Source organism: Micromesistius poutassou (genome assembly GCF_964030765.1).
Source record: "Micromesistius poutassou genome assembly, contig: SCAFFOLD_5198, whole genome shotgun sequence".
Classification (NCBI taxonomy): Eukaryota; Metazoa; Chordata; class Actinopteri; order Gadiformes; family Gadidae; genus Micromesistius; species Micromesistius poutassou.
The window spans coordinates 4,518-17,080 of record NW_028179986.1 but is presented as its reverse complement, the minus strand read 5'-3'; the positions used below and the strand labels follow the sequence as shown (position 1 = coordinate 17,080).

The 12,563-nt window shown below is 44.9% G+C and overlaps 2 protein-coding genes across 2 annotated transcripts; both read left to right on the top strand.

Moving 5' to 3' along the window:
- Positions 1–409: 409 nt before the first annotated feature.
- On the top strand, positions 410–4,459 carry LOC311371235 (fatty acid desaturase 6-like; the record flags this gene model as incomplete). The annotated part of the gene is given in 7 exon segments (XM_084489413.1): positions 410–460; positions 462–502; positions 504–576; positions 1,300–1,480; positions 2,063–2,250; positions 3,135–3,314; positions 3,705–4,459. Coding segments are annotated over 7 exon segments (864 nt in total), but the record flags the coding sequence as incomplete, so codon positions are not given.
- A 1,240-nt stretch (positions 4,460–5,699) lies between these two features.
- On the top strand, positions 5,700–12,278 carry LOC311371236 (tripartite motif-containing protein 16-like protein). The gene is made up of 6 exons (XM_084489414.1): positions 5,700–6,624; positions 8,471–8,566; positions 9,363–9,596; positions 10,106–10,277; positions 11,010–11,105; positions 11,230–12,278. Exons 1-6 carry the CDS (start codon positions 5,893–5,895, stop codon positions 11,847–11,849), a joined length of 1,950 nt encoding a protein of 649 aa, XP_084345540.1. The 5' UTR covers positions 5,700–5,892; the 3' UTR covers positions 11,850–12,278.
- Positions 12,279–12,563: the final 285 nt, after the last annotated feature.

The window sequence follows — 12,563 nt, the reverse complement described above, 5'->3', positions numbered from 1 at the left end:
CACATAATGCACCGTAAAACAAGTGTCCAGCTGATGCACACTTATTTCCACGATATATCCCATGGTGCATCCGTTTTCATTGTCATATGTTGCCATGGTCATGTTAAAAAAATTTTTGTGTCTGAATTACCCATTCACTTAATCCCTAAATAGTTTATTAGGGGCACCCGGTGGCGCACTGGGCTAAGGCGCATACCATATCGGATCAGTCGTAATCGCTGAGACCCAGGATCGAATCCGGCCTGGGTTAATTACTGCATGTCCTCCCCTCTATCTCTCTCTATAATAAAGCTGAAAAAATGCTAAATTAAATCTTTAAATAGTTTATTATATAGAGTTCACTAATAGTGAACGAAGGAACCAACGATCCCGTTTAGAGCACAGCTAATGTTGTGACGTTGTCCTGCAGCCTTTCCTCCTGCTCGGCTCCGCCCAGCCGCTGTGCTTCACGGCGGGGGTGCCTGTTGATGGGCGCGGCCCACGGAGTGCTCACCATCAGGGGCTCACCTGGCCAGCCACGGGTCGCTCAGCGGGTCCCAGGCCGGGGCAGACTTCTGGGCCAGCTTCTTCCTCGAGGTGAGGTGGTGGGCAGCACACACAGGTTTCCTTGATTATCATTTGAGGCAGTGCAGGTGTCGTAAGCGGCTCTTGTTTTGATAAATGTGTCCTCAAAATGGCGAAATGGTGATATAGACGTTGATTTTCCTCCTTCGGGACTGTTATAGAAGTAGGATATGGGCCTCCTATACCTTTGCAGAATTCATTAAAACGAATAGAGAATTGCCATGGTATCATCCTATAGCTAGCATGCTGTCCAGTAAAGGCATACGATCACTCCATTAGCCATCAGAGGATTGCTCTTTTGCTTTGAGAAGCATGTTGTTTCTTGATTAAACAATTCTTTGTATTGTTTGCCCGTCTGAGAAAATAAATATGGCTTTGGATTCTCCTAGCTCTTGTTGTCTGGTTAATGATATACAGCAGTGGTTCTTTTTTTACTTTACTAATATACCCAAGATATTTTTTCAGCCAAGAATACCTTTACATTTAAAGTGATAGGCTGTTATTGGAATGGTTTACAGAACATGTCACTATGTTACTGATCAGATGAACTTAATTCTATTCAAGGGGTATAAAGATTCTATACATTTCATAAACGTGAAATTATTTTACAATTGTTCATAACCAATACTGTAACAACAAAAAGAAAAACAATATTTAAAAAGAACGTACCCCTATTTGAGAAACACGGACACATGGTATAAGTCCGTCTGTCTCCCTGTCTCCCCCCTCCACCAGATCTGCAGCTCCTTCCCAGCGCGGGCGGGGGTTCACGGGCACATCAAGATGCACCACGCCCACACCAACATCATCGGCCTGGGGGACTCCAGTGTCTGGAAGGTCCCCTGTCTGCCGCGCAGCGTCTACCTGTTCCTCGCCCCCCTGGGCCTGCCCGTCATCACCCCGCTCGTGGCCTTAGGTGAGAGGTCCTTTCCCCGCAGGATCCGGCTTCCGAAACGCGCGCCAAAGATGGTGGCTCTGACTAGGCTGACTAAGCGCTGAGCGGCAGAATTCAGTACAGATTTCACACTTTTTTGTTTCATTTGTTATATTTATCATTTGAGCAGGGTCCAAAATAAACACACTGTTGTGGAAAATACAACATTTAAACTTAAAAAGGGAAAGAGGTCAGTAAACCGCAAAAGTTTAAGACATGTTTTTTAGCAAAGTAATACAAAAGCCGAGCTGTCCTTTCTGGCAGGTAATAAAAGCAATTCATAAAAGTACATTTAGACCCTGCATTTTAGGTGTTTGATACTTAATACTGTTCAACGCGCTTCTATTTCCTAATGTTACCCTTTACTGTACTTTTTATCCATAGCTTACCTAACCTTACCTCACCTTTCCTTAACTTACCTTACTTTCATCTCCCTTACATTGCCCAGCCCTTTAACCATACTTTTCCTTACCCCACCTACCATACATGATCCTACCTTAAAACCATACCATACTACAACCACACCTTTCAAGTTGACCTCCCCTTTAACCTTTCCCCCTGCAGGCGAGCTGAGGAACCACAGTGTGCTCTATGCCCTCCGTACGGTGCTGTACATCTCGTTGGGCTTCTACTCCCAGTACTGGCTGCTGCTTCACGTCTCCGGCTTCCAGTCTCCCTCCAGTGCCCTGCTGTGCATGATGGTGTGCAGGGCCATGTTCTCCCTGCCCTACATCCACGTCAACGTATTCCAGGTGAGCGTGTGCCAATAGTATACATGGAAACACCACAGAATACATTGTATACCTTTCTTGTTGTAGAAGAGACTCCTGCATAATTAGTTGTGCTAAGATTGTGGGAGACATTTTAGGGCAGGGTTGTTGTTTTTTCCAGCCCACAGTTCTAGCACCAAGGGATTCCTTTCCATTTGATTAAACAGGGTAGCATTCCCTGGGTTCATGAAGTCATGCAGAAATATGTGATACTTGTGAGGTTGCGTCTTGTTAACTTTGGAAGAAAAATAGGATTTCAATACGGCTCTGTGTCCTCTATGATCGCACAGGGACGCCTGAAGAGTGCCTTTGTTCTTGGTCTGTAAGGCGGTCTCAATAGAACAGATTAATTTATGGTTTTCCCGGAGAACTTTCCCAGATTCTGACTTTCTCCTGCAGCTCATTATGCATTGTGTTTTTTGATCACATGTTTGAAGGTGGATTGGTTTTCTGGGAGTTATCAGGTGGTTTTGATGTCAGAGGATAATCGAGGGAAATCCTTGCTCTATATGCTGCTAATGTTTGATGTCCAAGAACAGAAGAGAGATCTAAAATGAGCACATTCTCCTCAGGTTTTCGGTCTATTGTCTAACTTTTCACCTCCAGTGAACTCACTATGTTTTTAATTTCGCAACTTGTCCAAACTTGCGTGACACATACAAATGGGTTGTGCTACGATTTCATTGTTCTCACCTCTATCGCTTCGATGAAATTATCTGCTAAATAACTCAATGTAAAGAATATAAATGGTCTAACACCTGAGATTCACATTCAAGCATAAAACACACAATACATCCATGCACACATACACATCAGGAGGGGGTTGACCCACAGTGTCTTGACAGTGTTCTTACCGTCCCTTCCAGCACATTGGCCTTCCCATGTTCTCGGCCAAGCAGCGGCCCAAGAGGATATACCAGATGACCCACGGGGTTCTGAATCTGCCACGCAACCCTCTGCTGGACTTTGTCTTCGGACACTCGCTCATCAGCTGCCATGTGGAGCACCACCTCTTCCCCTTCCTGTCGGATCACATGTGTCTCAAGGTACAAAGGCTGGATTTTACCCCGTAGCTGATATGAGTTAGCATTTCTACCATGTCACCTCCCGGACAGCTATAGTATGCCGCTACGTTGTGTGATGCATTTCATATTCAACATCGCTCATAATAACGTGCATACACAACGACGGTACTTGAAAAAGTATCATGAGTTGGCGTGGGTCGTAACCGTGGGGATAACCTCTCTTTCCTAAAACTCTCAGCCTTAAACACAGCCTCTCTTGGGATTTGAGGTATCTTGTTTAATCAGAATTTAAAAAGTGAGTCGCTTTCTAAAATAAATGACTCCCATGTCACCCGGGCTCCGTAGTATGTCGCTTAAAAACTGTACCGAACATTTGAATCCCCCATTGACCTCGAACTCCCCTCTTCCCAGATCAAGCCCATCGTGTCGTCCTATCTGAAGGCAAAGAAGCTCCCGTACCAGGAAGACCGCTACCTCTCCCGCCTGCGCATCATCTTCGACAGATACCAGGAACTCATGGTGTTTGCTCCGCCCATCACCCAGCTGGTCGGATTTCAGTGACAGGGGGAGGGAACGTTGAAGAGCTCTCTCTAGGAGTTTCTGGTCTACCTTGCCTACTTGCCTTTCCTACTTGTCCGCTCCTTTAAAGTGTGCTGCTGCTGAAGCTGAAATGGACAAGCATTCACGCTGCTCGGCTTCCGTGAACACGACACAATGCACAGTTTATATCGGGAGCACAGCAAATATATATTCATATTAATATAATTGCCTTAATAAATAATGATATCTGAAACATTATTTAGTTCAATGTTTAACGTAGCAATATTCCATTCAGATTCATCACTAGTGTGAAACATTAACATTAACATTGACTTATGTTATGTGTCCATACTGAAAAACCTAAAAACCCCAAAAGTAAAATAAAGTGAAACAATGACTTTGAGTTTGTGAAGGGCTGGAGGATTTTAAAAGGCCTGGATTTACTTATATTTCCTTTGAGACATTTGTTGTAATAGCGTCGGTGCAATGTTTTGTCACTGAACGTGAGCTTCAAAGACCATCCTTACGAACATCAGGATCCACAAACAACCTACCTTTGGGAGTTACTACAAATCAATATTGTTTCCTTAAATCACACATTATTAAAACAAGTTATTTTATTTGAACTCTTGACTTATATTATCATTTGTATAGGTTCTACTGTGTTGAAACAGATGCGATAAGGGTCACTGTGTAAAGCTAAAGCCTATGGAAAATCATTGGCTGAAGCAATACAAAGACGAAACAGCTCTTAAAGTGAGCTTAACAGAAGAGTGTAAATATTGCACAAGTCGTAGTGTTTGAGGGAGAGGGAGAGCAAATATATTGTACAATGTGGTGCAATGCATAGGTTGTGAAACCCAAACCTACACATAAAGACCAACATTTAAAGGTGACATATTATACCACCAGGTGTGAGTGTGATTAGCTGTTACAAGCCGTTTTGAAAATCGGCCTCTTCTGACATCAGAAGTGGGCGTGTCCACCTAGATGTGTGCTGGATAGATCAGTCTACCAGCTTACTGGATAGATCAGTCCACCAGCCTACCCAGTGGACTGTAGCAAACGTTGCTCATCTATCTAGCATACATCTAGGTGGACACGTCCACTTGTCAGAAGAGGCAGATTTTCAAAACGCTTGTAGCCTTACTCACACCTGGTGGTATAATATGTCACCTTTAATATCTTATTTCCCTATTTAGATGCTAATATACTATGTTTTGTCTATGTTTTTGTTGTATTTTTTGTTTCCATATTGTGCTAAGATCAATGGTTCACAGAGTGCATGACGACGCTAGCATTGTGTTGTGCAAACAGTTTCCAGTTGGTCAAAGTTATAAATAATTGTTTTGCGCGTCAGGTTTTTGTCACGGCCACCAGGTGGCAGCATTGTCTTTAATGGAGATAGCACTTTGCAGAAGTGCTGTCTCATGTCAGTCAATGTTTGCCTTTCGCTTCATAATGTTTAAGGTACATCTCAATAACAGTCGCTCTTTGTTACGCTTGGTCTTAATCATAGGACGAATTGATCTGTCAGCTGACAGATAACACCGGCAACTCGATCAACTCAATCACCTCAACGAGATCGATTACTGATGGTGAATCGGACCGTTAAAGTTCGCGGCTTTAATAAAACCTTCCGAGAAACTTGACAAGGCATAAAACGCATAATCATAGAGCAGTCCTCGACAGGCAGGAATGTTATAATGAGTACCCACTCCACTATGTGTCGTAGGCCTATTCAACGCGGAAGCAGATCTAGTGGCTTGTGTCTGATCTGTTCTCACCGTTATGTATCCGTGTGTGTTTTGAGAGGCTGTTCGGTTTCGATCCGAGGTCTGTACATGTTCTACCAGGTCGAGGTGTGGCTTACTGCGAGTCTCATTGTGATACAGGAACTAAAAAGGTGGGCTAGACCGCTGCTCACTCAGTGGCTGGGCCGGTTAGTTTCAGTGTCAGACGAGGAGAGGGAGGTTGTCTCAAGGGAGGGAGTGGAGAGAGAGAGAGAGAGAGAGAGAGAGAGAGAGAAAAGAAAGAAACAAGGAAAATAAATACAGTCATGGCAGATACTGCACCCAAAGTGGCGGTCCTCGACCTAAAGGAACCTCAACTTTGCGCTGCATGTTCTGGGGCCACGGAGCCCGACGCGCCCCCGTGCCCCTTGTGCAGTGATGGTCGGGGAGAGGGGGGTAAAGGCGGCAAGACGGAACCAGCACCCGCCCTGAAGGTGAACGGAACGGTGAGCGAAACCCCGGTGATCGAAACCCCAATGATCAAGAGCAAAGGGGAGGACAGTCCAGACTCGAAGGCAATCGAGGAGACCAAGATACAGGAAGACCTTCTGGAACCGGAGGACCCCGAAAAGCAAAACGAGGAACAGAGTGACGAGAAGTCACAGACCGGTGATAAACCCAAAGAAGAAGATGCTGAAGGAGAAATTAAACAGGGAGAAAAGGAAGAAGAACTGGCCAAAGAGGAGCCCATCGGCCCGGATGATGTGGTGTGTGACTCGTGCATCGACAGCCCTCGGCGGGCCATGAAGTCCTGTCTCACCTGCCTGGTGTCCTACTGCGAGGCCCACCTCAGACCGCACCTGGAGAACCAGAAGTTCCACAACCACCGTCTCGTGGAGCCCCTGCGGGACATAGAGAGACGGACGTGCGAGGGCCACAAGTGGCCCCTGGATCTGTTCTGCCTGGCCGACAGCTGCTGCGTGTGCAGGGACTGTTTCCTCGAGGAGCACAAGGGCCACAAGTCCCTGCCCGTCAGAGATGCCCGCAGACAAATCGAGGCAGGTTAACTATTTTTTGTGCTGGTTTGCGTTAACTTTTAGTCACTTCTTTTTTCTCTTTAACCAACGGCCACACAGCAAGGGAATACCCTGTGCTTGGAGCGTCAACTGCATACTTGCACTGCCACTATATGAGATCCACACCATTGTTTATTATTAACAATGGTGTGTTTAACATTATATCTAGGCCTGTCAGGTTTAATTTTTGACAAGGAGTGGGATCAATGGAACCATGAAAGAAAATACTGTACTTCCTGCTGTGAGATGTGACTCTAGTTTTGTAGGCTATTAAGATGTGTCTGGTCTCTAGGCATAACGAGATAATAATAGTTGAGTATAATGACTTTATGAGAATAGAGTCCATTATATGATCTCCATCAGAAACAGCCTACATGGATTAAGGGGTTTAGTTTTGCATGAGTGGTAGGCTTACTACGTGTAGTGAATCACTTAATTAGACCTTCTTTTGAGTGAGTCAGAAAATAGCAAACTAAATGCCTTGGTCATGTGTCCTGGAAACTCCATCCACGTGTCTAAGTCTGCTTGGGGCTCAAGGAGAGCTCAAGTCCCAGCAGAAACATCATTTGTCTTTCTTTTCTGACGGCCACTGACCTCTAGGTTCAAGTATTCTTGACTGGTGATGAGATCAGAGCAGGCATTTGTTTTTAACCCACACAGCTGCTTTGCATACTGAGCTGTCGCAGGTCTTATTGAGATGCTTCTCCATTTGTTTACCAAATTATGTTTTAATATTCATGCATTCATTTCCATCATAGTCATGTTTGTGGTTAAGACGCCCTTATCTCGGGTGGCAAGTTCACTATTCTCTCGCCCTGTTTTGTTTTCGAGAAGAAAAGTCCGTCAATGTTCTTCTCGTATGTTTTCTGTGGTTTCCGTTTCCCTGGAAACAGTGTGGTATACAGTTTCACGTTATTTAATTCTCTATCTTTTGGATCCAGTTGAAAACTACTACTAAGTTTGAATGTTCTGGTAACCAAAAGGTTGTGTTACCTCAGTTTCTCCAACAGTAAGGTTGACATTACATAACCACCAAGGCAGTGTTTAAAGCACGCTGATCTAGATGTTTACTCTGTCAATATAGTCCCTCAGAACCTAGCGTTTTATTTACCATTACATCTAATCTACCCCGGCCGCCACAGCTGTACCAAATGTGACTTCAAGCCAAGCAGACGTAAACCAAACGCAGAGAAACGTTGTTTTCAGGTGTCCCAGAATGCAAGCTGTTGCAAAGATACCGCGCTGTTGATCATGATAGCACTTGGTCCTGTCTGATAGTTGGTCTCTTGATCCTCATCGTAGATGACAGCATGCTAGACAGCATTAACATAGCATGATGTTCTGTATGCAAATGCAAGCTCACAAACTGGTTGAGCTGCATTGTTTGCACAAGAAAAGAGGAAAGAAATGGTCTTTAGCCTGTTGAAATGTGATCACTCGATCTCTCCCCAACTGGTGGGAGGGAAGAATGAATCACAGGTGAACAAGGTTTTGTTCAAAAACAACTTATACAGCTAGAGCTTATCAAGGATCCAATGCTGTTCACTGCAATGGAATTCCTTTGGGTTGTACAGGCAAGAATTCTACCTAACCAGCCGGAGGTTGTAAAAGAGGTGCCCGGGCCTGTCTGAGGTATTCAGACTGGACTTTGAAGGCCAACCTGCTGTCTCAAAGCAACGCTTGATGTCAATTTCCTACATATTGCATTTTTTCTTCCATTTTTCAAATAAAGAAGAAGTCTGTTGAAATAAGTTAACCGCGTTAACCCTAACCACGAGAAAAAAATATATTTTTAATGATTTGCATTCCTGTGCGTGTGTATCTCCAGGGCGAACTGAGGGAGAAGCAGGTTGAGATGGTGAAGACTGTCACGGCGGCAGAGAACGCCATCAACAAGCTCCAGATCAACGCAGTCACCATCGAGGTAACTCACAGAGAAACACTCTCCCTCGAACTTTGTCCCGTCAAACTTGAGTGGTGCCATGTGTGTGTGTCTGTGTGTGTGTGTGTGTGTGTGTAACATGCTGTGGTCACAGGAATGTGAACAAACACATAGATTTGTAAAGAAGACCCACCACTTGTCATTTCTGCCATTCTTAACCCCCTACCTCCCCACCTCCCCAATGCCTCAAGGAATCTGACCCGCCCATTACCTGACCTGGTTACGTCAATCACCACCTGGTGGTGATGACAATGACGATGACAATGAGTCAACAAGGCTTTATTTGTAGCACAGTTGAATGGAATGGCCCACGTCCAAAGCCAAGGCTTTGTACATCCACCTCACCTCTATTCCCGGCGTTCCCATTTCCCATCTCATGACGGAACGCCGTTGGCTCCAAGTGAGCGTCATTGGAGAGAGGGCGGGGCTTCTGAGGGAGTGATGTCAATAGATACTGCTTGGTCAAATTCTTCTTCAAAGTACTTCATATATATATATATATATATATATGAAGTACTTTGAAGAAGAATTTATATATATATGTATATATATATACATATATATATATATATATATCCTCCATGCCATTGTTGTCGTTGTTCTTGCCATGTCCTCATTCTTTCTTCTGTGATTATTAACTACTGTATACGGATATTGCATTGCAGTCAATCCAGTTTATTCAGGATCCTCTCTCAGTCTTGCATCCACCAAAACATGATGATCACACAAAGTGAATTAAAAAGGTGTGTGTGTGTGTGTGTGTGTTGCTGGCTCTCAGAACTCAGTGACGGAGGTACGGGAGGTGATAGAGAGCCAGTTTGCGGCGCTGCAGGCGGTGGTGGAGCGGGTGAAGAAGGAGGTGATGGAGGTCCTGGAGAGCGAGGAGAAGCAGTCTCTGAAGCAGGCCGAGGGCATTCGGGCCCACCTGGAGCAGAGGTGTGCTGAGCTGAAGAAGACCCAGGGCCAGGTGGAGAAGATCTCCAAGAACAAAAACGACGTGGACTTCCTACAGGTAATGTGGGACCAAGTATTATGATCCGTCTGGGGAGCATCTGTTATATATCAGGGGGAGCTGGCACAGAGCCTGGACCAGAAACCATAGACAGACGGGGTAACGCCTTGTTCCTGTTTTTTTACAGAGGTATTCTATCCAAGAGAAACTCATTTGTGCGACAGTATGAAACTTTCAGAATTTCTATACAGTGTTGATTTGAATCCTATTGTTACAGTTGACTACCGCTGGACCATTTGGTGTTGGCCAATCACGCGCTTACAGATCCCCATCTCTTAGCACCATGACACAAACAAATAGAAGCGAAAGCAACAGCCCTTTCACCCAGTTTTGAGCTCAACTGCCACCAGACTGTAGATATTCATCTAAAGCCGTATTTGTGAGACTATTACAAAAGTGTCACAAATGTCATGTCTGGAAGCCAATTGATAGCAAAATGGACATATTATACAACAAAGTGATATATGACTAAAAGTAATATTAATAATGAATTGTTTCTTTCATTGCAGGAGTATTCAGAGTGGAAGAAGGAGACGCTGGATATTTCTCTGCCCGGGGTCTACATCGGTCTGATGGATCGGTTACATTCGTTTAGCCGCCAGATTAAGGACTCCACGAGGGAGATAAGCGAGAAGCTCACGTCTTCATACATGAATAAGATCAAAGAGACGTGCAAAAATGGTAAGTCTTATTATAGTGCTACCGCGCCACTGACTAACCCTATGCACATTGGAAAACTTTGAAGAGTAATTAAGAGTGTATTTCCCCTCACATGAACAGGAGCTAGGCTACTGTAACTATGCAAGTCAATGGAAGCGGCTAACAGAAAGAAAATGCTAACCCTGCAAACTCCCCTTCTGGATGCTCATAGATGAATTTGGACTGAAATTATATTCTCTCTCCGTATCCCTTTAAATTCTGAAACACATTTTCCCCCATTCAGCAATTTAAATAAAAAAGCAACTTAAAATCAAGGCTGGCCAAAATAATGTGTCAGGTACAGTGCAGGATAACGACCCCCAGTCAAAAGCTTCCAAAAGCACCAGCATTACATCACCATGCACAAATATGTTTCATTTGAAATAAACACAAAGCATGAAATAATCTGCCCCAGCGATGAAGGAAAACAAGCATTGAATGTGCACAAGCATACCGTGTTGGTGTGTTCAGACTTGTCTGGTGGAGAGTGGAGGAATTTCAGCTGATGAGTGAGGGCTTGTCTGTGGAACACTGTTGTTTGTCTTAATGTGGTCACTTGAGCGATACCCACACCTGTGTGTGCACACCTGTGTCACGTTGTTGGTGTGTCACACAAAAACATCACCTTTTAATCCCATGTCAACCAAGTGAAGGTGAAGGACACAAACATTTATTTTTTTTTAATAACCTTCCTTCCCCTTCCCCCCCCTCCAGACAAGATGGGAATAAAGACCACGGTTCATGAAATCATCGCATCAAAACAGAACATTGGCATCCCGGATCCAAAGACGCGAGATGACTTCCTTAAGTGTAAGTATTCGACTCAAAATCTCCAATTTGTTGTAGTAGCAGTAAAGTACAACAATCATCAGAAAGTATCCCACTTTCATTGACCGTCTATCTCATATTGACACACATTATCCCGTCCTTCTAGACGCCAGTCATGTGACTTTGGACGGCGACACCGCCCACAAGTTCCTACGCCTGACCGAGGAGAACCGCAAAGTGACCAACACGACGCCCTGGCAGCACCCGTACCCGGAGCTGCCCGAGCGCTTCGAGAACTGGCGCCAGGTGCTGGCCGTCGAGAGCTTCTACCTGGGCCGCAAGTACTTCGAGGTGGACGCGAGCGGCGACGGCACACACGTGGGCCTCACCTACAAGAGCATCGACCGCAAGGGCCAGGAGAGCAACAGCTGCATCACGGGGAACAACTTCTCCTGGTGCCTTCAGTGGAACGGCCGCACCTACTCGGCGTGGCACAGCGACGTGGAGACCCCGCTGGGCTTGGACAGGTTCACGCGCATCGGCGTCTACCTGGACTACAGCCAGGGGCTGCTGGCGTTTTACGGCGTGTCCGACGCCATGACCCTCATCCACGAGTACCGGGCGGAGTTCCTGGAGCCGCTGTATCCGGCCTTCTGGCTGCCCAAGAAGGAGAACGTCGTGGTCCTGGTTCCACCCGGGGAGGCACTGCCACTCAAAAGTCCTTCCCCTCAAGCCTCCCCCACAAACAGTATTGTTGGATCCAAGGCCAGCGACAATAGCGATTAAGTGTCTGTTGCTCCTTTGTGCAATGTGAACAGGCTTTAAGACGCGGTGGGTTCTGTATGTTGTTGTTGTATGCTTACAATAGGCTTTGTAAACTTCTGGTATCATTTGGGGAAGTGTTTTTGACTGATGTGCTGAGTCAAGCTTTAATAAAAAGGCATGTTGCTAATGTGTACTTTTGAATTGAAAACATGACTCTCCTCTCAAGTTCTCATGTTTTAGCTTTTAAAAACATTTAGGAATACGGTTACTCCTTTTGCACCACTGTGATTTAAGTTTGTTATTGGTAATTATTCTACTTCGTTTAAGAATGCTTGATTCTGATTGGCTGGGAGGAGGGCATTAACCCGGCAGGTTGCCCGCTGACTGGGCACAGCGTCATCAAATAGTAGATCAATACGCCGCTTGTATTTTTTTTTCTATCACAGAAATTTAAAATATGAGGTCCATTGTAAAAATAAACCTTTAAAAAAGTTTCTAAAATGTGTCGGAAATCTATCGGAGGGTCAGTCGATACATAGTTTCGCAAGCGAGATACAATGTAGCAACTACGTTATTAAACTAGTGATCAGATGCAGCCTTGTGTGGTTGCTATAGAAACTAATAAGTTACAGCTGAGCTAAAGGTAGTTCTAAAGGGGACTAGTTTTTGAGGGAGATGAACTCAAAGAGAGTATACATTTAATAAGCATGCAATACGAATAAGAAAAAGCTGAAT

Excerpts from the sequence above, each read along its gene's own strand:
- LOC311371236 (XM_084489414.1), top strand. The coding sequence starts at position 5,893 with ATGGCAGATACTGCACCCAAAGTGGCGGTCCTCGACCTAAAGGAACCT. Across the intron at positions 6,625-8,470 it reads ATGCCCGCAGACAAATCGAG|GGCGAACTGAGGGAGAAGCA; the intron begins GCAGGTTAACTA and ends GTGTATCTCCAG. Across the intron at positions 11,106-11,229 it reads GCGAGATGACTTCCTTAAGT|ACGCCAGTCATGTGACTTTG; the intron begins GTAAGTATTCGA and ends CCGTCCTTCTAG.